Source organism: Eschrichtius robustus, chromosome 1 (genome assembly GCF_028021215.1).
Source record: "Eschrichtius robustus isolate mEscRob2 chromosome 1, mEscRob2.pri, whole genome shotgun sequence".
In the NCBI taxonomy this organism is placed as follows: Eukaryota; Metazoa; Chordata; class Mammalia; order Artiodactyla; family Eschrichtiidae; genus Eschrichtius; species Eschrichtius robustus.
This window is the reverse complement of record NC_090824.1, coordinates 82,118,527-82,145,528: the sequence shown is the minus strand read 5'-3', so window position 1 is coordinate 82,145,528 and position 27,002 is coordinate 82,118,527. Positions and strand designations below refer to the sequence as shown.

Sequence of the window (27,002 nt, the reverse complement as noted above, 5' to 3'; positions counted from 1 at the left end):
GATTTGACATGCAGCAAGTTATAGGAATTCCGGAGGCTTGGTTATTTCATTCAGCACCAAGGCAAAGATGGCTGCTTGCGGGGAGAGGCAGACGTGGGCAGCAGAGCAATCCTCGGGATGACTAGGAGGTGGGATGTATAAAAATGGTACAAACACGAGGGGCAGTTGTGCCAGTGGGTTTGCGTGCCCCATGCATACAGAGCAATAAGGGGACAGTAATTTGTACAACTGGAGTACTGGAAAGAGAATGCACACAACTGGTTAAGTTCTAAACAGTGTGAGAAACAGTTGTTTAAAGAAGAAAAGATGACTCCTCACTCCACCCTCCCCAGTCTTTGGAAGATACACATAGACAGGAGTGTCACACAGTACAAAGGGCTTGTATTACACAGAAACTGTTGCTCAAAGAGGCACTTACACATAGGAACAAAATTTAAAAACAAACCACCACCATTTATCACAGTTTATCCAGCCAGTGGTTTTCTTTATCCCTTTGGCTATTACTTGAGATATTTCTGCTTGGAATGTTTGTTTCCTGTTTCCCGACAGCTCATTGATCTTGGTTGAGTTTGGATTATCACAGTTTGTGGGAAACAATCTAGGCTACTCTTTTAGCTTGGTCCTCCTTAGAGGCCTCTTGGATGTTGTCCATTTAATATTTATGAGAAATACATACACACACACATACATATATGGTATTCTAGTCTCACAGTATACATAGCGTGTCCCTGGAGAAGAGGTTATATCGATCCAGGGGAACAATGTCATTATTTTAAATTAAGACAGGTGGTGTTGCAAATCAATCCACCTGGAACACGTAGTCAAAACTCATAAACCTGAACATAAATTTCAGATTTCGGTTTCTCATCTATATTTTCAGGAACAGAAAACTGGTAGGTAAAATAGCAATTGAAAAAAACACTTTCAATGTGATTTAGAAGTGGCTCTTAAACCTATATATTCCATCCCATCTCAATCAGAAAGCATTTTTTTTTTTAATTTTTATTTATTTATTTATTTTTGGCTGCGTTGGGTCTTCGTTTCTGTGTGAGGGCTTCCTCTAGCTGCGGCAAGCGGGGGCCACTCTTCATCGCGGTGCGCGGGCCTCTCACTGTTGCGGCCTCTCTCGTTGCGGAGCACAGGCTCCAGACGCGCAGGCTCAGTAGTTGTGGCTCACGGGCCTAGTTGCTCCGCGGCATGCGGGATCCTCCCAGACCAGGACTCGAACCCGCGTCCCCTGCATCGGCAGGCAGACTCTCAACCACTGCGCCACCAAGGAAGCCCCAGAAAGCATTTTTAAGCATATCTATGCAGACTGCAACTGGTCACATGTACTTCCTCTGTTATTCAGTAGTTCATAGTTAAGATGGTTAACGACGACAGCCCTGACAAGCGCAGAAAGAACTCATATGAGCACAAAGGACAAATCCTGATCTCACGTGACCACAATTACCTGCTGTAGCTAAGGAAAGTCTTCATAGGTCTGTCTTTAAAAGATTCTTAAACCCTCTTAGGGAAAAAGCTCAACTCTGTGGATTCACATTAGATGAAAATATTCCAGCAGATGCGTTTCTGGTAGTGGAGGACCGCTTGATCTTCTGTCAGAGGGAGCATGGCTAACCTGGCCACTGAGGGACCAGAGAGCAAAACATAACCCACTAGAGAAAGGCATACAGAGCCTATCACTGGGCTTTTAGAGTGGACAATTTTACTGAAGGCAAGAGTACAGGAACGGAAACACCCAACTTCCCAATTTTGTCAATTTTCTGATAATTTATTCTTTAAAAGGTATAAAATAGTTAAATCCAGACCTTGAATCAAGCAGCATTTATACTGAAAATAAGAGTGCAGCAGCTTCAACTTTTTTCCTCTCTCATGTCTGTGCTGGGGAAGTTAACGTTCGTGGTTGTTATTTTAGTGCCCTGAACGATATTTAAAAAAAGAAGATGATAAGGTTGTAGGAAAGGGCCTAGGAGAGTAGGTTATAGGCCATTTGTCCCTGGGAAAAGGCGGGAGGAAAGTCTTTACCGCATCAAGAGCACGAAGTGTTGAGTTCTCAGGGGACTGATGTGTTTAGGGCTCCAATTCCAAGGAGAATATCTCAAAAGAAGCGGAGTAGAAACTGCAGCAAATGGGAATTGATATTGAGTCCCAGGAAATATACCCTGATAGTGATGGTTCTTATGTGCTAAAATAGGTGCATGAACATGTGAATCACTTGGTAAGGTGGGTTCGTGAGGCTGCTATTTTTGAGGCTGTTTATTTCTTCCCTCATAGTGACACAGAGAAATAAGGACGTTTCCTCAGAGGGAGGTTGAGGAGAGTGATGAAATCTCATTCTCTGGAAAGATCATCTTTTCCCGAAGAATTAAAAGGGCCAGAGCAAACACATTTCTACTTTGCCATCTGTCTGACTCCTAAAGGCAATACTGATCCCTGTTCCTAGGGCAAGCACTAATGGTCAGCTTTGCAAATCTTGGTGGACTAAGTTAACTAGTAGGTACTGGTTTTTGCTTGAGAGTCTAGATATCAAGGGACATGAAACTGAGGAACAGTCAATTACACTCTGTGGTCACTTGCCTCCAGAGAATGGCCACCATCAATTCTTTCCTTCCCCATACATAAGCACTGCTCTCCATTGAGAGGTGGGGTCTATCGCTTCACTCTCTTGAAAATGGCCTGGCTTGGGACTTCTTTGACCAAAAGTGACATGATGTCTTATCCCTAACCTTTAAGAGGATTAGTAGCTTCTGGGTTTTTTTGAGGGGGAACATTTGCTCTGGAAAGAGCCAGCCACTATGTAGGAAATCTAACCACCCCAAGACTACCATGCTGCGTGGAGGCCCAGGCCATGTGGAGAGATTGCATGGACTAGGAGATGTCCAACTATCCTCCACCTGTGTTATCCATCCCCGCCCAGGATCCAGACATGTGTGTGAAGAAGTCATCAGGTGATTCCAAATCTAGCCACCTTCTGACTCCAACCTCATGGGAAACTCAGAGCAAGAACCACCCAGTTGGGCTTCCCTGGTGGCGCAGTGGTTGAGAATCTGCCTGCCAGTGCAGGGGACACGGGTTCGAGCCCTGGTCTGGGAAGATCCCACATGCCGCGGAGCAACTAGGCCCGCGAGCCACAATTGCTGAGCCTGCGCGTCTGGAGCCTGTGCTCCGCAACAAGAGAGGCCTGCGTACCGCGATGAAGAGTGGCCTCCGCTTGCCACAACTAGAGGAAGCCCTCGCACAGAAACGAAGACCCAACACAGCCATAAATAAATAAAATTAAAAAGAAAAAAAAAGAACCACCGAGTCTAGTCAACCCACAGAACTGTGACAGGCAGTAATAAACTGGCCTTTGAGGCTACTAAGTTTTGAGGTGGTTGGTTATACAGTAACAGATAACCAGAATATACCACGTGGATTCCTAATGCCAACAGGCTATAATCTCTACTTGCAGATATAAATTCCAGAAGCAAAGGCTGTGCTCTTCTTGCTCATCATTGAATAAATAGCAAGTAGCACAGTGCCTAGAACATAGTAAGACCTTATCATTGAATGAACAATTTGAACAGCTACTATATCTGCACTAGTAGGGCAAAAAAAAAAAAAAAAACAACAAAAAAAGGGAGCCCATTATCAACAAAGAATCTTAGATGGAACTGAATTTGACTCTGCTTAAGAAATGTAAGTCACAGCAAAACACAAGGGAACGTAAGGGGACGATTATGGGAAGGCAGAGAGCAAATATTTATGCATATTACTGTGTTAGATATTGTACTAGGTGGCTGACATATGTTAACTGATTTGATCATTACACTAACCTTATGGTATTGGTGTTATTACCTCTATCTTTGAGATGAGAGAACTCAGCCTCGTTTGGATGAAATAAGTTTCCCAAGGACAGGCAGGGAAGGGATCTGAACTCAGGTTTGTGTAATTCTAAAGCCAGCCCCCTTTTCACTACAGTCTCCTGGGAGACTACCACAGAAACAACAAGAAAACAATTTGAAAGAGACACAAAATCCATCCCTTGAATCTTACCCAGGGCTAACTAGCTCCATTAATTGCTGTCAACGTGTTGGAACCTATTTCACCACACGAAGCTCAGACCAATTACCGTTAATGCCACAGCCATGACTACAAACTGGGAACCAATGCCAGAGGAAGCTTAAGTTTAAGAAAGCAGATGATCATGCACATATATTATGTTAGCAATTAGGCTTAATCCTAGAATCATGAAACCAAAGGGACAATATTAAGGAAAGAAGAGCAATTTCAAATAATATTTTTAGTGGATTCCTGCATTCAACCTACTTGAATATATTACACTCCTTTAGAATTATTACATTACAATTACTCATCCCACATTTCATTTATTTCAGCAAGGAACTGGGATGGGGCGATGAGCTCAGTAGGCAGATGGTTTGTTCATTTCAATGAATAGTTTGAATGTCAACAAGTCGGTAGATGATAAGGAGAGAGGGAGAGAGGGGAAGTGGTAAATAAAAAAGGTCCTGGTGAGATGGAGTGAGGATGTGCTATCATGGACCAGCACTTCAAGAAGCTAAGCACTTAGCTTTTGATAATTTTATTAAAGGACATAAACTGACACTGCATATTTCCTATAGTGGAAAAACCATTGTTTATCTCTGTTGAAAACAGTTGTGATCTACTCAGATACGCAGTTTTTATTTTCAGAAGAAAACTAGTAGAAATCAATCAAAACTTGAATATAAAAACTGGTGGAGAAAGGTAGATACAGCTCTTCTCAATTCAAAAGATTAATAAAAGGATTAAGGAATTAAATGATCACATTTTCTAGCTTCAGCTTGCAAACTTTCAAAGTCTCAACTTTCTCCCACCTGCTAGAGAGCCGAGTTTGAGTTTTCTGGTAATTAACAGTGATCAAGGATAGTTAAAGTCGTTTGCTCTAGTGGTGCTCAGTGTCATTTTCAACCACTTTAGCCACTGAAACAAGGCACTCAGACTCTTTGTGAGTCCCAAGGTTCATGTGTTTGCAGTTCAACTCAGTGGCCACTAGGTGGTAATATTGTTGATTTGGGTAGCCAGGAAGTTAGATCCGTAAGGCATGTCATCTTTAATGGAACTATGTAAATACTTTTTATCGTTAAGGTATAACTCTAGACATTACAATTACACTTTAAAATGAAATATTTGAATAGTAAAAGAATACAATCCTGTAGAAAAGCTCATGCATATCTGGTACCTTTTAACTTCTGCTAACTCTACTTACCTGATTCTTCCTCTGATTACATACATAATGATCTACAAATTATAACAAAAAAAAAGCACTTCAGGTCCTAGGGAAATCCAGCTCATAGTCAATGCTTTTGACTTACTTTTAGAGAAGAGGACAAGATGAACATGATTTTCCTTCTGATACATAAGACCTTTTGCTGTAATTATTTATTATTTGCCATTTGAATTTGGAACTGCAGCTATTCTCACCATTGGGAAGTACCACTTCTGTGATTGATTTCCTGAGCTCCACCCTCCGAACCATTTGATAAAATTGTGATAAAATGCCTGAGAATATAGCGGTAGCCGACATAAATAGTGCCAGGCTCTGTGCTAAGTTCTCCGCATGCATTACCTCATTCAGTCCTGGGTTCCTACTACTGCTGCCACAATTCTTCTAAAGCAAAATGAACTCAGCCGAAGAAACAGACCTGTATTATTTGAAAGAATGAAGAGACCTTTCCAGAGTTGTGATTATCTGCAAAACCACATATTATATAATATGTATTCTGCACAGTTAACTCCCAGAAGGCAGTACAGGTGTTAGGTTCTTCCAACATGAAGATAGTAACTGAGTAATTCAAAGAGAAGTCATCTGATAGCGATTGCAATCAATCACTGATGAAAACCTCAATGATAGTTGTCAAGAATCCAAAGAGGAAGTGCTGGCTGAGCTGACAATTGCACAAAGCAATTTATCATGAAAAGAACTATTATGCAAGAATGCAGAGCTCAGTACTGATTCCATAAAATACTGAACTACTTGTCACCGCAATTCTTTCCAGAGTACGAATGAAACTTCTGTTGTTACTGCTGGGGAGGTGGAATGGGGTCTCTATTAGGACTCCAGGAATCGGAGTTGCTGCTGTTAAGCTATGGTGGACAAGTTTCCTATGCTCACGTTTTTCTCATTTATATGGTAAGAGAAAATGCTTATTTCTAGTTAGCCACCAAGGTCTCGGGATACAGAAAAAAGAAGTGATTTTCCAAGTTATTAGGATGGCAGAGTACCAATATGGGGATTAAGATTACACTGACCTTAAGGAAGTTATGAAATTCTCAGACTCAGTTTCCTTATCTGGAAAGTTAGGGGTAATATCAATAAAATCCGTATCAAAGGATTGCTGCAAAGATTAAATGAAGCACTATGATTTAACTGTTGAAGTCAAGAAGCATTCTGAAGACCGGTCAAGATGGTGGAGTAAAAGGACATGGAATTCACCTCCCGCCACGAACACATCAAAAATACACCTACATGTGAAACAATTCTCATTGAAAACTAACTGGAAACTGGGAGAAGGACTCCTGCACAGCCAAGGCTGAAAGAAGGATACACATGTAGCTGGGTAGGAAGGGAAGAAAAGTGATTGGGTTGGAACCTGTACCCTTGGAAGGGCACACAGAGGAAAAAAGGAGATTTCACAGGTGGACACCCACCCTGGGAAGTGAGTGGGTCAAGCCACAGACTGGATGCCCCAGTCCTAGGATCCTACCAAGGGAGATGAGTCCGTCTGGCTCACTGGAGGACGGCTGGGATAACAGCAGCTTGGCGCTGAATCTGGGGCAGCCACAACGGGCAAGACTTGACTGTGGGGCGTAGAGGCGACCTGGTTCCGGGGCGGAGCCTGGGTGGGGTGGCGGCGGCTATTGTTGGTGCTAACTCAAGCAGTGCGTCAGAAGCAGCTCAGATCTCTGATGGCAGACGCTCCACCACAGCTCACCCTCTGACAGTACACACTGTGGGTCCACTGTGGGCCCCAGGCTGCCCGCAGTATGGCTCCACAACAGGGTGGCAGAGACTAGGGACAGTGATTGGCTGTGAGGGACAAAGGCGACTGGCACCCGAGGCTGCGTCTGAGTGGAGTGAGGGATACAATTCAGGGCGCCTGCACGGGCACAGCATCAGAGACAGCTCGGACCTCTGTCTGCGGCTGACATGAGCTGAGAGCCTGCACGGGCTCCACTTGCTTCAGCACTGCTCCTCTCTGGGGCAAGGGACTCGGTGCTGGGAGAGGGGAAAACACACACCTCAAAGGAACAGAGACAGCTTGGGCCTGAACCTCGGGGCTTCTGCTCCAGCAACTTGGGATCAGACCCTGTCCCTGATAGGGAAGTGATGGCCACTGAGCAGAGGAGAAGTCCTGCCTCATACCCTGCTCCAGCTCTAGCCCCTCCATCTCCAGCCCCGTTCCCTACCAAGGTGATAGCTACCAGCACACCCTGAGGAAAGATGTGACTTGTGTCCATGCACATGCGGTCGGTATAAGGATGCTCCCACATAAGAACACATCTTCAAGACTGCCACACGTAACTGTTTCGCCTAAATTCATAGAGGCAGAGAAAGTTAAGTAAAATGAAAAGGCAGAGGAACTGCTCTCAATTGTAAGAGCAAGAAAAAGAAAACCTGAAAAAAAATAATGAAACAGAAATAAACAATTTACCAGAAAAAGAATTCAAAGCATTGGTAATAAAACTGTTGGCTGAATTAGGGAAAGAACAGATGTACAATGTGAAAATTTTAACTAGGAAAAATAAAAAGGCCTGATCAGGGCCAATATCACTGATGAACACAGATGCAAAAATCCTCAACAAAATACTAGCAAACAGAATCCAACAGCACATTAAAAGGATCATACACCATGATCAAGTGGGGTTTATCCCAGGAATGCAAGGATTCTTCAATATACGCAAATCAATCAACGTGATACACCATATTAACAAACTGAAGGAGAAAAACCATATGATCATCTCAATAGATGCAGAGAAAGCGTTCGACAAAATTCAACACCCATTTATGGTAAAAGCCCTGCAGAAAGTAGGCACAGAGGGAACTTTCCTCAACATAATAAAGGCTATATATGACAAACCCACAGCCAACATTGTCCTCAATGGTGAAAAACTGAAACCATTTCCACTAAGATCAGGAACAAGACAAGGTTGCCCACTCTCACCACTATTATTCAACATAGCTTTGGAAGTTTTAGCCACAGCAATCAGAGAAGAAGAAGAAATAAAAGGGATCCAAATCGGAAAAGAAGAAGTAAAGCTGTCACTGTTTGCAGATGACATGATACTATACATAGAGAATCCTAAAGATGCTACCAGAAAACTACTAGAGCTAATCAATGAATTTGGTAAAGTAGCAGGATACAAAATTAATGCACAGAAACCTCTTGCATCCCTATACACTAATGATGAAAAATCTGAAAGTGAAATTAAGAAAACACTCCCATTTACCATTGCAACAAAAAGAATAAAATGTCTAGGAATAAACCTACCAAAGGAGACAAAAGACCTGTATGCAGAAAATTATAGGACACTGATGAAAGAAATTAAAGATGATACAAATAGATGGAGAGATATACCATGTTCTTGGATTGGAAGAATCAACATTGTGAAAATGACTCTACTACCCAAAGCAATCTACACATTCAATGCAATCCCTATCAAACTACCACTGGCATTCTTCACAGAACTAGAACAAAAAATTTCACAATTTGTATGGAAACACAAAAGACCCCGAATAGCCAAAGCAATCTTGAGAACGAAAAATGGAGCTGGAGGAATCAGGCTCCCTGACTTCAGACTATACTACAAAGCTACAGTAATCAAGACAGTATGGTACTAGCACAAAAACAGAAACATAGATCAATGGAACAGGATAGAAAGCCCAGAGATAAACCCACGCACATATGGTCACCTTATCTTTGATAAAGGAGGCAAGCATATACAGTGGAGAAAAGACAGCCTCTTCAATTAGTGGTGCTGGGAAAACTGGACAGGTACATGTAAAAGTATGAAATTAGAACACTCCCTAACACCATACACAAAAATAAACTCAAAATGGATTAAAGACCTAAATGTAAGGCCAGACACTATCAAACTCTTAGAGGAAAACATAGGCAGAACACTGTATGACATAAATCACAGCAAGATCCTTTTTGACCCAGCTCCTAGAGACATGGAAATAAAAACACAAATAAACAAATGGGACCTAATGAAACTTAAAAGCTTTTGCACAGCAAAGGAAACCATAAACAAGACGAAAAGACAACCCTCAGAATGGGAGAAAATATTTGCAAATGAAGCAACTGACAAAGGATTAATCTCCAAGATTTACAAGCAGCTCATGCAGCTCAATAACAAAAAAACAAACAACCCAATCCAAAAATGGGCAGAAGACCTAAATAGACATTTCTCCAAAGAAGATATACAGATTGCCAAAAAACACATGAAAGAATGCTCAACATCATTGATCATTAGAGAGATGCAAATCAAAACTACAATGAGATATCATCTCACACTGGTCAGAATGGCCATCATCAAAAAATCTAGAAACAATAAATGCTGGAGAGGGTGTGGAGAAAAGGGAACACTCTTGCACTGTTGGTGGGAATGTAAATTGATACAGCCACTATGGAGAACAGTATGGAGGTTCCTTAAAAAACTAAAAATAGAACTACCATACGACCCAGCAATCCCACTGCTGGGCATATACCTTGGGAAAACCATAATTCAAAAAGAGTCATGTACCAAAATGTTCACTGCAGCTCTATTTACAATAGCCAGGACATGGAAGCAACCTAAATGTCCATCATCGGATGAATGGATAAAGAAGATGTGGTACATATATACAATGGAATATTACTCAGCCATAAAAAGAAACGAAATGGAGTTATTTGTGTTGAGGTGGATGGAGTTAGAGTCTGTCACACAGAGTGAAGTAAGTCAGAAAGAGAAAAACAAATACAGTATGCTAACACATATATATGGAATCTAAGGGGGAAAAAAAAAAGAGGTCATGAAGAACCTAGTGGAAAGATGGGAATAAAGACACAGACCTACTAGAGAATGGACTTGAGGATACGGGGAGGGGCAAGGATAAGATGTGACAGGGTGAGAGAGTGGCATGGACATATATACACTACCAAACATAAAATAGATAGCTAGTGGGAAGCAACCGCATAGCACAGGGAGATCAGCTCTGTGCTTTGTGACCACCTAGAGGGGTGGGATAGGGAGGGTGGGAGGGAGGGAGATGCAAGAGGGAAGAGATATGGGAACATAAGTATATGTATAACTGATTCAGTTTGTTATAAAGCAGAAACTAACGTACCATTGTAAAGCAATTATACTCCAATAAAGATGTTAAAAAAAATAAAAATAAAAATGCCTGATCAGAAGTGAAGAATTCAATAGGTGAATTGAAAAACACACTAGAAAGAATGAATAGCAGACTAAGTGATACAGAAGAATGCACAAGTGGTCTGGAAGATAGAATAAAGAAAATCGCCCGATCAGAACAGCAGAAGGAAAAACAAATAAAAGAAAATGAAAACAGTTTAAGAGATCTCTGGGATTATGTTAAGCATACCAACATTCGCATTACAGGGGTTCCAGAAGGTGGCCAGAGAGAGAAAGAGATCGAAAAAGTATTGGATAAAATTATGGTTGAAAACTTCCCAAAACCAAAGAAGGAAACAGACACCCAGGTACAGGAAGCACAGAGGGTCCCAAACAAGATGAACCTAAATAGATCCACACCAAGACATATCATAATTAAAATGGCAAAAGTTAAAGAGAGAATTCTTAAGGCAGCAAGAGAAAAACAAAAAGTCATACACAAGGGAATCCCCGTAAAGCTATCAGCTAATTTCTTTTTTTTAAAAATTTATTTATTTTATTTATTTTTGGCTGTGTTGGGTCTTCATTGCTGTGCGTGGGCTTCTCATTGTTGTGGCCTCTCTTGCTGTGGAGCACAGGCTCTAGGCTCATGGGCTTCAGTAGTTGTGGCTCACAGGCTCTAGAGCACAGGCTCAGTAGTTGCAGCACACGGGCTTAGTTGCTCCACGGCATGTGGGATCTTCCCAGACCAGAGCTCGAACCCGTGTCGCCTGCATTGGCAGGCAGATTCTCAACCACTGCGCCACCAGGGAAGCCCTATCAGCTAATTTCTGAGTGGCATGATATATTAAAAGTGCTGAAAGGGAAAACCTGCAACCTAGGATATTCTACCCAGCAAGACTATCATTCAGAATACAAGAAGAGATAAAACCTTCTCATCAAGGAAAAACTAAAGGAGTTCATCAATACTAAACCTACCCAGTGTTCACTGCAGCACTATTTACAATAGCCAGGACATGGAAGCAACCTAAATGTCCATCAACAGAGGAACAGATAAAGAAGATGTGGTACATATGTACAATGGAATACTACTCAGCCATAAAAAAGAACAAAATAATGCCATTTGCAGCAACTTGGATGGACCTAGGGATTGTCACACTGAGTGAAGTAAGTCAGACACAGAAAAACAAATATATGATATCACTTATATATGGAATCCAAAAAAAGGGTACAACTGAACTTATTTACAAAACAGAAGTAGAGTCACAGATGTAGAAAACAAACTTATCATTACTAGGGAATAAGGGGGGGCAGGGATAAATTGGGAGATTGGGATTGACATATACACATTACTATATATAAAATAGATAACTAATAAGAACCTATTATATAGCACAGGGAACTCTACTCAATAGTCTGTAATAGCCTATACGGGAAAAGAATCTAAAAAAAAGAGTGAATATATGTATATGTATAACTGATTCACTTTGCTGTGCATCTGAAACTAACACAACACTGTAAATCAGCTATACACCAACAAAAATTTTTAAAAAAATACTAAGCCTACCCTAAAAGAAATGTTGAAGCGTCTTCTCTAAGTGGAAAAGAAGTAAGAATCTATAGGAAAGGGAAAATCCCACTAGGAAAGGCAAATATATAGTAAGGACTGAGGATCAACCACTTAAATAAGCCAGCACAAAGATTAAAAGACAAAAAAATTGTGAAAGCAACTGTAACTACAACAAACAATTAGGGGATAAACACGAAGATGTAAAATATGACACCAAAACCACAAAATGTGGGGTAGGGAAGTAAAAGTAGACCTTTCAGAATGTGTTTGAACTTAAAATGACTCCCAGCTTAAAACAAGTAGATATAGTTATAGGTCAACATACATGAACCCCACAGTAACCCCAAATCAAAATCCTACAATAGATACACAAAAAATAAAAAGAAAGGAACACACGCATACTACCGAAGAAAACCATCAAACCAAAAGAAGAATCCTTCCAACTGCCTGTCTGAACTGAAAACCCAAGGGAGAGTTTCAACCAATTGGTGTTTCTCACAGAGGGTGGTGGTGGGATAATAATCACACTGTAAAAATAACACACTATATTTATCAGTGCTTTATAGTTCCTATGGTGGTTTCACATGTACGCTATCTCATTTAATCTTCATAATAATGCTATACAGTAGATATTATTATTCCCATTTTACAGACAAGAAAGAAAAAGGCTAAGAGAAATTTAAAAACTTGCCCCAAATCACACAGAGAAGTGGTGAAGCTAGTGTTCAAACCTAGGGCTTCTGACTTCAAGCACAATGCTCTTTCTGCTCCATTCAGAACACTTAAAAAACAAAAAGCAAACAGGTTTAACCAAAAAGGGTACATGTAGCCAGGATAGGAAGATTAAATAGTGTGATTATGGCTCAGTATCATAAATGAAACTTCAGAAGTTACTAAAACCCTGCTGCTGGGGGATGCAACTTAGTCTACTTCAAGTTTTTCTAAAACAAGCCAATGAAATATGGAAAGAGAATTCACAAGTGGACAAGACGATCTAAACACAGAAAGAGCATGGCTCACTTGGCTCCATCCCCTACTTCTACGTGGGGCCGCTTCTCATCAGCAAAGGGTTATTCCAGTTGTGGCTCCATGATCTCAAAGGATCTTGGATTCTGCCACAATGAAAGGGAAATGAAGGGATCACATCAACACCAACAGTACCATCACGAGATGGGCCCTAGTGACGCTGTAATACTTAATTAGTTAAAGACCCTACTCAAGGTTGTAAGAATTTTAAGGTACGGTTCCTGTTCCACGAAAGCATCTTGGTCTCATAAGCTTAGAGCTGTTGTTGTCATGTGTGCACACATACACGTGTGTGTGTTCCTAAATATCTGCTGCTCTAGAGAAGACCTATGTAAGTAAGAGTTAATAATACTTACCCCACACTTCCGTCCAAATCCAACCACCACCATCTCTCTTTTACCTGCATGTAGTTCAGAGACATTGCTTAAAAATAGGAGACGAAGGCTTTCTTTCCAAATACGCACAGGAGAGGTCATATCCTGATAATGGTCTTGAGAGAGAAATGCCTGATAACTCGTCCTACTCTGGTGTTAGGTTTAGAAGATGGTCTGTGCCAGGGTAATCTGAGATATAGATTCTTACTCTCTCATCCTGTATGTTTAGGAAAGGGTCCATCAAAACACCTAAGACATCTATGTACTGAAGAAGTAAGAGGACTCAAATGAAATGGAGAATACATTATGGCGCAGGGAACAAAAGATGAGGAAAAGATACAACACCCTCCATATTAGAGCAAAGAGGTTTCTTCATGGACACTTCGGTTACAGACATCACGAAAGAGTGACAGAACCATGAGCAAGATGAGAGGAGGCAATGTAAGGCCAGGAGAAAGAAGTTGAGGGACTGTGTGTGTGTGTCTGCTGTGGAGGGGTGTTGAGAAGGAGGACTGCAAGGAAAGAAAGCAAGGTACTCGCTCATAGATCGGGCTCTCCATTCACGAGAGCAGGAAAATACAAGAGGCCCTCAAATGTCCTTCTAAGTCAACCAGTCCAGCACCCAAAGGAGGGAAACAGGCTGTGAGTGGGAGCATTTAATTTCCAGTTCTTTGGAAATTGAACAGAAAGGGCTAGGTTCAGTGGACTGAGGGACCACAAATGGTACCACAATGGGAAACCCTAAAAGGGGAAGCAGTCTTGAGAGAAAAAATTTAATTGCAAAGTACCATACAGCTGTTTGTTTAAAAAAATTATTTGCTTAATTTATTTTGAAGAGGAACATGGTGATTAAATATCAAGATTTATAAGAAGTCTACATAGTACCTTTGAACCCCATCCATCCATCTTCTATCCACTACAGCAATGAATCTGTTTGATTATTTTCAGGAGTAATATTCTAAATATTTACCAACAGACTGAACAACTGAACAGAACAGACAACGCCCCTGGCTGTTATGGTAAGAACCAGCTGAATATCAGCCCTACGTTAGCTTTGTATTTGTCCTTAGAGATTTTTGTTAAGTATTATCCATTTTCCCCTACTTCTTTAGTTAAATAGTAATATGTCTATTCTTCTCACTCTCGCTTTTTCCCACTTAAAATATGTTAGAGTCTTCCATGTCAATATGTAAAGACTTTCCTCATTCTTTTTTTTTTTTTAAACAGATGCTTAGTATTCCATCATGTAGACATACCCTAATTTGATAATTCCATCATTGACAGTCACTTAGGTTGTCTTCAATCTTCCACTGTTACAAACAACGTCACGATATGTAACATGGTACATAAATCATTTTTCATGTGTGAGCATCTGAGGGTAGGCTTCGAGAAGTAGAACTGCCAAGTCAAAAGGTATACGCATTTGTAACTTAGCTACTGCTAAATTGACCTCCACGCAGACTGTAACAATTTACACTTTCACAGGCAATGTAGAAGAGTGAAGTCTATGCTACCATACTGCCAATAGTCTGTTATCAAACTTTCGTAATTTTGCCAATCTTGGATGTGAAAAAATGGAATTTCAATGTAATTTATTTTGCATTTCTCCCATTTTGAGAGTGTTATCTTTTCATATGTTTAAAAAGCAGTTTCTGTCACTGTTCATATTATTTGTCTTTTTTATTGGATTTTGGTCTTTTTCTTAATGTCTAGAAGCTCATATAGAACGTAGATTGAGCTTTTGTCTATGAAAAGAGTTGCAAATTTGGGGCTATGACAGATTTATTTTTATTATTTGAAGGAAGTATGTGCTAGTTAACGTGTTATTGAGCTTTTAAATGAAGAATGGAACTTGAATTTTGTCGTGTGCACTTTTTAGCATCTAAAGAGATAATCATCTGAGTTTTCTTGTTAGAGCTGTTAATAGTGATGAATTATATTAACAGAATTCCCTATATCATATCATCTTTACATTCTGAGAATAATCTTCATTTGGTCTTAAAATGTGCTGTTTTATTTAGAATTTTAAAACTATAATGAGACTGGTCTGCAGTTTTCTTTCTTTTTTGGGGGGCGGGCAATCTTTTTCAGGTATTTATATATCAGTAAAAAGAATTTAGACATTTTTCTTCTTTTTGCAAAACTTTTCATCATTGGAGAGAAAGGAAAAGAAAAAGAGAACAAAAGTTACTGAAAAGACAACTTATTGGATGCTTGGCCAAAAAGAAAAATTGAGTAGATCGGTGCTTTGTGACCACCTAGAGGGGTGCGATAGGGAAGGTGGGAGGGAGACGCAAGAGGGAGGAGATATGGGGATATATGTATATGTATAGCTGATTCACTTTGTTATAAAGCAAAAACTAACACACCATTGTAAAGCAATTATACTCCAATAAAGATGTAAAAAAAAAAAAAAGATTTAAAGGGGGTTGAGTGGAAGGGAGAAGAGAGAAAAGGAGGAGGAGAAAAGGGGGGAGAAGCAGAGAGGGAGAGGGGGAGGGAGAGGAGAGAAAGGGGGAGGAAAGGGACAGAGGGAGGAGGGAGGGAGGGAGGAGGGAAGGAGGGGAAGTGAGTGGGAGAGGAGAAGATAGAGAAACTGATTGGGGGGGAAATATGTGCTCTTGACAGAAATTTCTGGAAAAAAAAACGGATTCAAACTAAATCCTTTCAGATAAGAGTCTACTTAATAAGCCTCTGATAAGATGGCTTTCTCCACCTTCCAAGGATTACTGCTCTGTTACTTCAGTGACCTGGAAATCACAACAGATTATCTTAACTCTTGGCCATCTGATGTTATTTGAAGCCATCCATGCTGGCACTTTTTTGAGTAGTGATGTATGTAAGAACGCATTTTGGCCCATGTAGAGTGTGTGTTTCCCCAGCCACAGTTCTTCCTTCCACAAGTTCTGTAAAGAATGTAAGAATTATTTCCTTTCACAGGTCACACTGTCCAGATCAATGACCTGTCCTGATCTCTGTAATATTAAGGCGTGAATATGGTGACTCAGATGGTTTTCTTTCTACATTCTGGGGGTTGAAGTGATTACCTAATAACCTGCTCTTATTCTACAGTTTATAGAGGTTCAATTACAGCCTTTATCAATCTACTCTGAGATAAGTATTTATGAAGAATGGATTTGTGTATATATGCAACATAGAAAGATGCTTTGATATCCAGGAGACCAGACCACAGGCATGCACTGTAGACCAAAGATGCATCTTACCAGATTCTGGCACAATTTACCAATACTAAAAAGGATTTAAACAGGAAACCCATGTAGGGGGGGGCGGGAAAAAAGCCTGCAGGCACTTTACAAGACTCAGGTTGTTTGTTCATTAATTAAAAAAATAATTATTAACACCAATTATGGACCAGGCTAAGCCTGTATTATGTTGAGACAAGAAAATGCATAGGACCAGACTGACATAGTCCCAGCTATCACGGGGTATGCAGCTACACAGATAATTCTTTTTGCATTCAATGTGCGAAATCAGAGTTACTGTTTTTTTTAAGCTTGGTAAATTTATCTACTCACTTTTTACTAGGAAACAGTTTCTTGACGTTAAGAATATCTTTAATCTCAGCTGGTCAAAGAACCTCAGAAGATAGCTGGATAAATTAGGACTAACATGGCTTATTCAGATCTACTTTGATTTGGGTCCACTCACGGATGCTAAGTAAAACTAATGGAGAATGAGATAAGGCCAAGTGTGGGAGAGTGTTGGTATTAGCACCAGGTTAGGTTCCAGCCCTCCCTGCCAAAGCTATAAATACAAACGACCAATTTAACAGCATGAAAAGACCACCCTAAAGATCTATACCTGGGATCTAATCAGTTTTCTGTGCCTTCTTTCAATTATAGGATCCCTGCCACGTTTATGGGGACTTTTAATGTGAGCATCACATTTTTGAAGGCCATATCATTATGACCATGTTTGATCTGAGGGTGGAAAAACATGAGCTCAAATAATGCCTGCACAAGGTCACTCTGAACGGAGCTGTAAACTGGAATCAATAAGAGACTACTGTGGAAAAGAAAAACCACATCAGGGAAAGGGCTCAGAGGCCATGGAGACTGCAACTCTGAAAAGGCGTGCCATTAAAATTACTTTCGATTCTGTGCGGAAAGTGAAATTAGATAAGAACAAGTTTTGTTAAATAACACTATTTAAGGGCCTTTGGAGAAGGGAAGGATGATAAAAGACAGAAGCACAGGGCTTCCCTGCTGGCGCAGTGGTTGAGAGTCTGCCTGCCAATGCAGGGGACACGGGTTCCAGCCCTGGTCTGGAAAGATCCCACATGCCGCGGAGCGACTGGGCCCATGAGCCACAATACTGAGCCTGCGCGTCTGGAGCCTGTGCTCCGCACCAAGAGAGGCCGCGATAGTGAGAGGCCCGCGCACCGCGATGAAGAGTGGCCCCCACTCGCGGCAACTAGAGAAAGCCCTCGCACAGAAACGAAGACCCAACACAGCCAAAAATAAATAAATAAAATAAAATAATTTATTAAAAAAAAAAAAAAGACAGAAGGACAGTCACGTCATCTCCGCTTGAGTGTGGCAACAGGATATGATTTACATAAGAAAATTAAATCATCATGATGGTTAGAAGAACTGAACTGCAGCTCATATGAAAATTAGCCTAACCATGAATCAACTGAGCCACAACGCATGTGTATGACTTCTCAGGCGTAAAGAAGGCAATTGCTTAAGACTTTACGAGTGATGGACCCCTAATTGAAAACTGGCTTTCCTGTCAAATACTACAGAAGTACAGAAGTATCTTTTCTCATTTATGATTGTTATATTATACCCTGTGCTCAGATACTCCACAACTTCTCGTTCTCTACCCCTTCTTTGGGGTATCTCATTCACTCCTATGACTTAAACTGCTATCCTCTATCAAGTCTCACCCAGCACTCTCCTGTGAGGCCAGTATTCTACCCGTGTGTCTCAAATGTATGTCCAATCAACGTGTCCAAAGTTTATGTCTTTGTATTCCATCCCAGATGGGTCCTCCACATCAGTATCCAGCCAGTTATTCGGGCAAGGAAAAGGAGAGTTATCCTTTTCTCCTCTGTTTTTTTACTTCTCATAGGTCATCTAGTCCTGTAACTCCTAAAAGCTTTACTGATATATCCCTTCCTTTCTTATTTTTACTGTGATTGCTTTTGCTCAAGTTCTTACCATCATTTGCCTGGACTGCTGTAGAAGAGCTTGACGGACTGGATTCCAGTCTTTTACTGTCCCAACTCTTCTTTATATTGTTCTTAGTTATAATGTATTTCTTTTTTTTTAATGTTATTTTTATTTATTTATTTTGTTTTATTTTTGGCTGTGCTGCACGGCTTGTGGAATCTTAGGTCCCCGACCAGGGATCAAACCTGCGCCATTGGCAGTGACGGTGTGGAGTCCTTCCTAACCACTGGACGGCCAGGGAATTCCCTATAATGTATTTCTTAACAACAACAAAAAGCAAAAGGATCCCAACACACCAATATCACAACAAACAAATCCAACATGACCATGTCGCTCCCATACATACTATTTTTCAAAGGCTCTCAGTGGCCTGTACGACAAAGTTCAGATGCTTTAGCAAGTCACATTGTGACCCTCCTCTCCTTTTGGGTCTTGTGTTCTTTCCATACGCCCTGTGATATAGCTACAGCAAGTCTCTTGCCATTCCCCAAACACGTCATGTCTTTCATCCTGAGATTTGCAGTGTTTTCCTCTGCCTGGAACGCCCTTTATAACTTGTCTGCTGAGAACTCCTAATCTTAAATTTCCTCATCTGGACAACAGGGTGATAATAGTGTTTACTTCAGAGAGTTGTCATGAAGACAAAGTAAAATGATCTGTTCCCCACGGTGCCTGGTATATAGAAGCAACCACCAAATGTTATCAGTCATTGTCACTGCTTGTCATTGACCTCACTGTCATCTTTGTTTTTTTTCAGATCTGAACAAAAACATCTCCTTTGCTCAAAATCTTCCCTGACTTACCTGGAAGTGTTAGTCATCCCTCCTCTCTGCTCCTATATGCCTAATTACAGTACCATCTTACATCAATTTCAAAATTGATGGAATTTTCATATTTTAGCATCTCTGATACTGGGGTACCTCTTGTCATCTATGACATGTCATGGTTTAATCGGCAGCAATTTTTATTTCTTAGTAGTACTTGGAATAATGGTGTTTCTTATGAGTGGCATATTAGATGACACCTACACTTACGATAACTGCCATAAAAACTTGATTATCCCGAGTGGATAATGCACATTTATAGTAGATAAGAAATCTCACATTTTCTATGACTCTGTGAACCATCTCCATAAAAAAAGGGACTACTACTTGCAACTCTACAGTAGCCAAGAGATATTTCATTTGTATATACTGCAATGTAGCAAAGTACCACCTCCTGAACCACAGAGGGGTAGCCTGATGAAGTGGCATGCTGTCACCTCCTTTAGTTAAGCACCCCTACCTGAGAGCCAAACAATGGCCAGACCCAGAGCAAAAGTGGGGAGAGGCTAGCTTGTGATACTGGGTCCCAATAACCCAGGATTTAAGCTGAGAAGGTAAAGCAATAACGTGGAGAGGAAAGTGAAGGAATGTGATGGGAAAGGCCAAGGGATCTTACTTCTAGACAGCCCTGTCCAATAGAGCTACAATGCAAGCCACAGATATAATTTTAAATGTTCTAGTGGCCGTGCTTAAAAATGAAAGGAAACAGGTCAATTAAGATTAATATTATATTTTACTTATTTAACCCAATATATTAAAAATACTATTTTACCATGTAACCAATATAAAAAAAGCAGAAATAAAAGATTTTGCATGTTTTTTGGTACTGTCTTCAAAATCTGGTGTGTGTTTGATTTGTGCAGCACCTCTCAGTCTGGATTAGCCACGTTTCAACTGCTCAGCAGCTGCATGTGGCCAGTGCCTGGCACACTGGGCAGCACAATTCTAGACTGTTCTTTGACCAACTCAGTTAACTAATGAGTCAACAGTAACACAGGTATTTCAACAGTGGCTCTTTTCACCACATGCCATTGGCAATGTTTAAGATTTATTTTTATATTTTAAAATTCATTTTAGAATAGTCATTTTCCTCCAAATTCTTTTTGTGTCTCATTTTGGCTGACTTTGTTTTAACCATAATTTGAGGCTATTCCTATGTCCTTCCCATCTTCCCTTCACTCTGTTGGTTAAAGGAGAGGTGACTCCTTTATTCAATTACAGACCCTTCCCCAGTAAGACGGTCCTTGAGAGAGGGACGAGGGGTCTATGGTTCATCTTAGGATCGCCAGCGTCTGTCACAGTGCCTAACACATAGCGGGCTCTGACAAAATACCTTTGAATACCCATTAAGAGGTGAACTAAGCTTGACAATAGTGGTTCTCAACCTGGGCTGGACACTGGGATTACGTGGGGAGTGAAAAAAAGAAATGCTGATACCTGGTCCCACCCCTAGAGATGCTAGTGGTAGGTCTGGAATTTGGCCCGGGTGTTGAAATTTTTAAAATCTCCCCCAGGTGATCCTAGTATGCAGCCAGGGTTGACAACCACTGCTCTAGGGCTTTCTTAGAACAGCTTATTGTGGCCACATCCTTGCTTTCCTGACTCAAGGTCCAGTTTGCCTCAACTCGATTCCCTCTCTCAGAACAGATAACAGTTTTCTTAAGAAACCTGGCAGAGAAGAAGCTAAAACAGAACTCCCAAGAGTGATTTGCAAATTCCTTTTCCAAGGCATCAAATGCAGATTTTCAGTGTTCTAAATCTATTCATATTTATCTCCTTCCAACAAAAAGAATTCACAACATAAGTGTTTTAAAATGCTAGCTAATTTGAAGAGAAAGGATCCTAAGGCCATTACAGTATATGAGCCAATAATACCCAGACATACTCATTGCAGAATTTTCTAGATATAGGATAATAGCAATTAAATATAGAAATGGATAGCCAAGATATGGAAGCAACCTAAATGTCCACTGACAGATGAATGGATAAAGAAGATGTGGTATATATATATATATATATATATATATATATATATATATACAGTGGAATGGAATATTACTGAGCCATAAAGAAGAATGAAATAATGCCACTTGCAGTAACATGGATGGACCTAGAGATTATAATACTAAGTGAAGTAAGCCAAAGACAAATATCATATATTGCTTATATGTGGAATCTAAAAAAATGATACAAATGAACTTATTTACAAAACAGAAAGAGACTCACAGACATAGAAAACAAACTTACGATTACCAAAGGAGAAAGGCGGGTGGGGAGAGGGATAAATTAGCAGTTTGGGTTTAACATATAACAAAATAGATAAACAACAAGGACCTACTGTATAGCACAGGGAACTATACTCAATATTTTGTAATAGACTATAAGGGAAAAGAATCTGAAAAGGGATATATATATATATTCACTGTGTTTTATATTCACTGAAACTAACACAATATTGTAAATCAACTAGATTTCAATAAAAATAAAAAAATTTTTAAATTTAAACAAATAGAAGAGGGAAATATTTTGTGCTCTTTTTAGGCCATTTAGGTTATATTTACATAAAATAATCATAAAGCAATGCATCCACTTTAATAAATCACATATAAAACCTAATTTTAGCCACATAACCCGTAAGTGTTGGTATTACTATCTGCTCTCAAAATGATACTTGGCCTGATGGCATTATGGCATTACTTCCATCATATATAAGGTTCAGCTATGGCCAAGAGAGAATTCTGACTTCTGCTTCAACACAAATGAGACCGCATCCAGGAGGAGGGAGCAATGAACTCTGCACCAAGGGACCAGCTGGAATGAAGTTTCTCTGACTCATGGACTGAGAATTTCCCTGCCAATTTCCAAGGTGGTTTGGCCATACTTTATGGATTTACCCTGCTTAATGGTCTTTTGTTGATGGTGTGGTATCATGTGGCCTTAGTAATAAATAGAAACAGCATGCTGATATACCCCTAAAGGTTCCTACATGCATTTCCTCTGGCTTTCTAGCAAAGACAAAAGCCCCCTCTAACTACCCCACACTTTTTTTTTCTTTATTGAGATAGTATTGACATATAGCATTAGATTAGTTTCAGGTATACAACATAATGATTCCATATACGTATATATGGTGAAATGATCATCACAATAAGTCTAGTTAACATCTGTCAGCATGCAGAGTTACACATTTTTTTCTTGTAATGAGAACTTTTAAGATCTACTCTCTTAGCAACTTTCAAATACACAATACAGTATTATTAACTACAGTCACCATCCTGTAAATCAACGTTCCCCATGACCTATTTATTTTATAATTGGAAACTGTGCCCCACACTTATTTTTGTTTTACATCTAGGCTGAATTTGAGAAACCAGAATAGGAGATATCCGAAAGGCGTTAAACTTTCACGTTCACTACCAGGGCTCAACAAAAGTTCCCTAGTCCTGCCAAAACCATGGAGGAAGGAATACAACTCGGTAAGATTTTTAAGTCAGTACTGGGTCTCATGCATATCACTTCCATCCGCTAACCCCAGAGGGCTGATGGTTGCCAAGTGATTGGATGTGCGACATTCACCTGGCCCCAATTTTCCTTTCTGAAAAGAATGGAAAATACAACACAAGTTTCCAAGTTGCTATACTCATAAAACCGGAGAGATAATCACCATCCGCCTGCACGACTGCATAAGCCTTGCGTGGACGTCGTCTGTCAGTTAACAGGGACCGAGGATCCTCTTGGGATCCATGAAGAGACAAAGAGAGAAAGCCTTCTCTCGCAAAGTTTACAGAACCAGGAGTGATGTTAAAGGATTTAAAATCTTACAGCAGATTTAAAAGGTGATAGAAAGGTTACAGGACAACTCCGTCTAAGCTGAGTACGGCTCCGCCATGGGAAGATGGTCTAATGGAATCATCGGAGCTGCCAGTGCTCAGGCAGGATGCACGGGGCAGTGGGTCTCGGAGAAAGACGGAGAAAGGAAGGACGTTTCACAACGTCACACCTCCTACCTTTCTGGAAGAACTCTTCGAGTCTGTCCTTGAACGGCTGGAGATACTCCTTTGGTGACTCCTTACACACCACTGCCATCTGTTTCTCGCTTGCTGTGAAGAGAAGGTGGCAATTAGACTTCCTCGAGAACACGGATTTGCTGAGCTTGTGCTCTGTGCTCTGCACTTGGGGATTAATAGTGCAAAATCCTTATCCATCATCGTTTATCCAAATTACAGGCAGGGGAAAGAGCAGAAACAAACAAATACAAATAATTAGCTCACTTTACACCTTTCTTCAGGAACAGGGAAATACATCACCTTCAAGTTTTTTTTTTTTTTTTAGAGACACGGCAAAACCTCTGACTTGGGACAGGTGAAGTACTCCGCTTTTGGTCTCTCCAAAATAGAGGCAAGAACTACTCAAGGACTAGTTCTAGGGAATTAAGGGCCCAGACCCTCTTCAGATTCATACTCTAAAAGTGGAGCTTAAAATAGATTTTGCAGAAATTCTCACCAAACTGGCGATTCCTCAAGGTGACACCCACATCCCAGCATGAGAACTAACCCCAGGTTAGGGAGGACTGAATCTCTCTTCACTCCCGTTCACCTCCCCTTCCCATTAACACATGTGAAACATTTTATACGTAATTTACTTCAGACAGGATATCTGGAATTTACAAGAGGTTGCTTTTTTTGATAATCAAGGCCCCTCAAATTAGATAGTTCTGACTCGGTGACACGGAGACCACAATAAACCATAGTTCACCGTCATAAAAAGCAGTTAACCCAGGCAAGAGGCATTTTCTCAAGGTTTCTGTATGTTTGTGTCAGTGGCAGAAATGCATTGGGTAAAAAAAGGCTTCATTTCTCCAAAGCTAGAGCTGAGTCATGATCACTTTTGTCTGTTGATCATGGCCAGAAATTACTGACATGTCCTTATTCAAGAGAATATATTAAAGCATTAGATTTTCGCCCAGAAATCATGCCACCTGGTTCAAAAAATAGAGAAAGATATATTCTTGGAGGAATTTACAGAAGCACAGAGGTAAGGCATTTTGGAAGAAGACGGTTAGAAAGGATTCCTTTATTTATGTTGGGAAATTTGTATACAAGAACTTGGTGTTTCCAAAACTAGCATCCCAGAATGTTTACTATGTAAGGCAACCCACAAGCACGTCAGCACTGAAGCACAAAAAAGGCAAAAGAGGTCACTCAAGGGCCCCTCGAAATCAGCTGCCTGACACTTTCTCTTACAATATTGCCAACTAGATTGCTGAAATACTAGGCAACTCTGGAGACTACCAGATTGTGCTGAAGATGAAAGCATGATGTGAGGGAACTCTGTCGAGTTCAGCATCAGCTACATTCCCAGAATCAGCTCCAGGGATTCCCACCTGAGATCATGAGGCCGATCACAGGACACAAGGGCCTAAGTTTAGGCTCTTCCTATTGACAATGTCACTTTCTAAAAGTTTTTAATAGAGCTTATTTTGAATATCTCTATTCTGATAACCATACCAGTGCTATTTAGGAAACCCTGTCCATTGGGACACAAAGACTCATTTCTTTTTTTAAAATGATCTATCTTACCTGGAACAAATTCCTCAAAACCAGCCAAACCATCATTTCAAAACACTCCTTTTTTCCCCCTACATTTTTACCTTTATTTTTCAGTGTATTTGTCCTCTCTACAATGACTACTTAATAATTTTCTACTATTATCAGATTTCCCTTTACCTCTTTCCTAGTAGATGGGCCTGTGGCCAAATGATAAGTACCTCCCTTCCCACCACTATTCTGTTCTCAAAATAATGGCTTCGGGCTAGAGTGATATCAGGGACAGAGAGGAGAGGGACAGGGTATATAGAGTTGGAATATATTTCGGAAGTAGAACAAATTGCTGATGCAGTCGATGTAAAGTTGAGGGAGAGGAAGGATGAGCAAGGTGTGGCTGGAAGTGCCATTTACTGAGATGGGGGAGAGGTGAGTGTATTGTTTTTTTTTTGTTCTGTTCTTTTTTTTGTTTGTTTTAAGGGAGAGGAGATCAAAAGTTAACTTTGAAACTTGTTTTCCCTGGTCTCTGTGAATTACAAGGCAAGATCATCCACTGAAAACAAAGAGGGAAAGGTACACAAAAAAGATGAAACTCTTAATGGGTTCTCATTGCTCATTCAACTGAATTCAAACTCCCAGGCCTGAGATTTAAGGCCTTTTCCATGATGGTACCATTCTACCTTTCAGTTCTATTTCCCCATATATTTGACCAATGAAGTCAAAATTATGCAATGTTTCCAACTTATATAAACCAGTGTTTCCAGTTCCATGCCTTCATTCATGTGGTTCTCTGCCCATCCTGCTCTCATCCCAAACATACCTTCTACTGCATTTGACAAAGTCCTGTTCATCCTAAAAAAGTTTCTCCGAGATGCTGTCACCACCATAAAACCTTTCCAATCCAAAGATTTTGCATCTTTCAAACATCTACCTTCCAGAGAGCATTTATGTTTTACCTTTAACTATATTTAGTTGTGTATTTCTATTAATCCCTGCAAAGCCATCATGCAGGTTTCATTGACTCAGCTCCAAACTTCTCCAGAGACCTCCATGCATACCTGGCCAAAGCATCAGATCTCCTCACCTTAACTAGCTTCTTGTGCAGAGGAAAGTGGAAAAAAAATTAGCAATGTTGACCCAGACTCCGAGTGGGCTCTCCAGGGGTGCAGTATGGCCTCCTTGTCTCTTTACTCTTCTCCTTCCTTCCCAGGAAGGTACATCAAGGGGTCCTAGTCTCTTCATTCACAAACCCTGTGACTGTCCCAAGCTGATGTGAAAGGGCTCAGTGTATTTTAAAGACCCTCCCCACCCCAAAAACATCCACCACTTCATGCTGTAAGGCACAAGAAGGTAGAAAAGATCATTCTCCTGACTGAGCAGTTACGACAGCAGGCCTAGAAGCAGGAGATTGGTCAGACACACTTTGGAAGAGCCCTGCTTTCAAGAATCTACATTTTTCAGTGAACTTTCATGACCACATAAACTGTTCTGATGATATCCAGCCATGATTCTGAGAACACAGGAAGCCATATTTATTCTCACAATATAAATTGGGAGAGGCTTTTAAATTCTTTAGCCCTCTACTACATTCAAATTCCAACAATTCCACTTATAGAGAACTATTTTGCACGAACACAAATAATATATGGTGAGGCCTGCATTTGGTAAGAGGACATACTTGAAGCCGTGACAGTAATTTCTTCAAGGTTACTTCTCCCTAGCGAACGCAAAGCCCAAGACAGAGCTTCTTTTCCTAAATACACAAGCAAAGCCTCCACCTCTGCCTGAATTAAAAGGGTTGATCACTGCAGCTCTCCCTTTGTCCTATCTGTGCTACAGAGCCCATGGGATCCATCAAACTGCCCAGATTTTATGAGGCCAGGTAGTGGTATGGCAAAGGGCTCGTGCTTGGATCGAGACCTACCTGAGTGCAGGTGGGCTGTAGCTTTTCTCATCTGCAAAATGGGGACCCCCTTCCTCATAGGCAAGATATATGAATTGTGAGATAATGCATGTAAAGTGGTTTGCAAAATGCCTGGCACTAGCAGGTGGCCTCGTATTTATTATTTGTCACTTTTATGCCTTTG

The 27,002-nt window shown here is 40.5% G+C and overlaps 1 protein-coding gene across 4 annotated transcripts in view; it reads right to left on the bottom strand.

The window, feature by feature from the left end:
- Window positions 1–27,002, bottom strand: part of FMN1 (formin 1) — a 415,982-nt gene that overhangs the window by 88,046 nt on the left and 300,934 nt on the right. For all 4 annotated transcript variants that reach the window (XM_068548761.1, XM_068548771.1, XM_068548781.1 and 1 more), the window contains one exon: window positions 23,380–23,472. In XM_068548761.1, coding sequence (XP_068404862.1) covers window positions 23,380–23,472 — 93 coding nt within the window. The remainder of the gene's footprint in view (window positions 1–23,379; window positions 23,473–27,002) is intronic.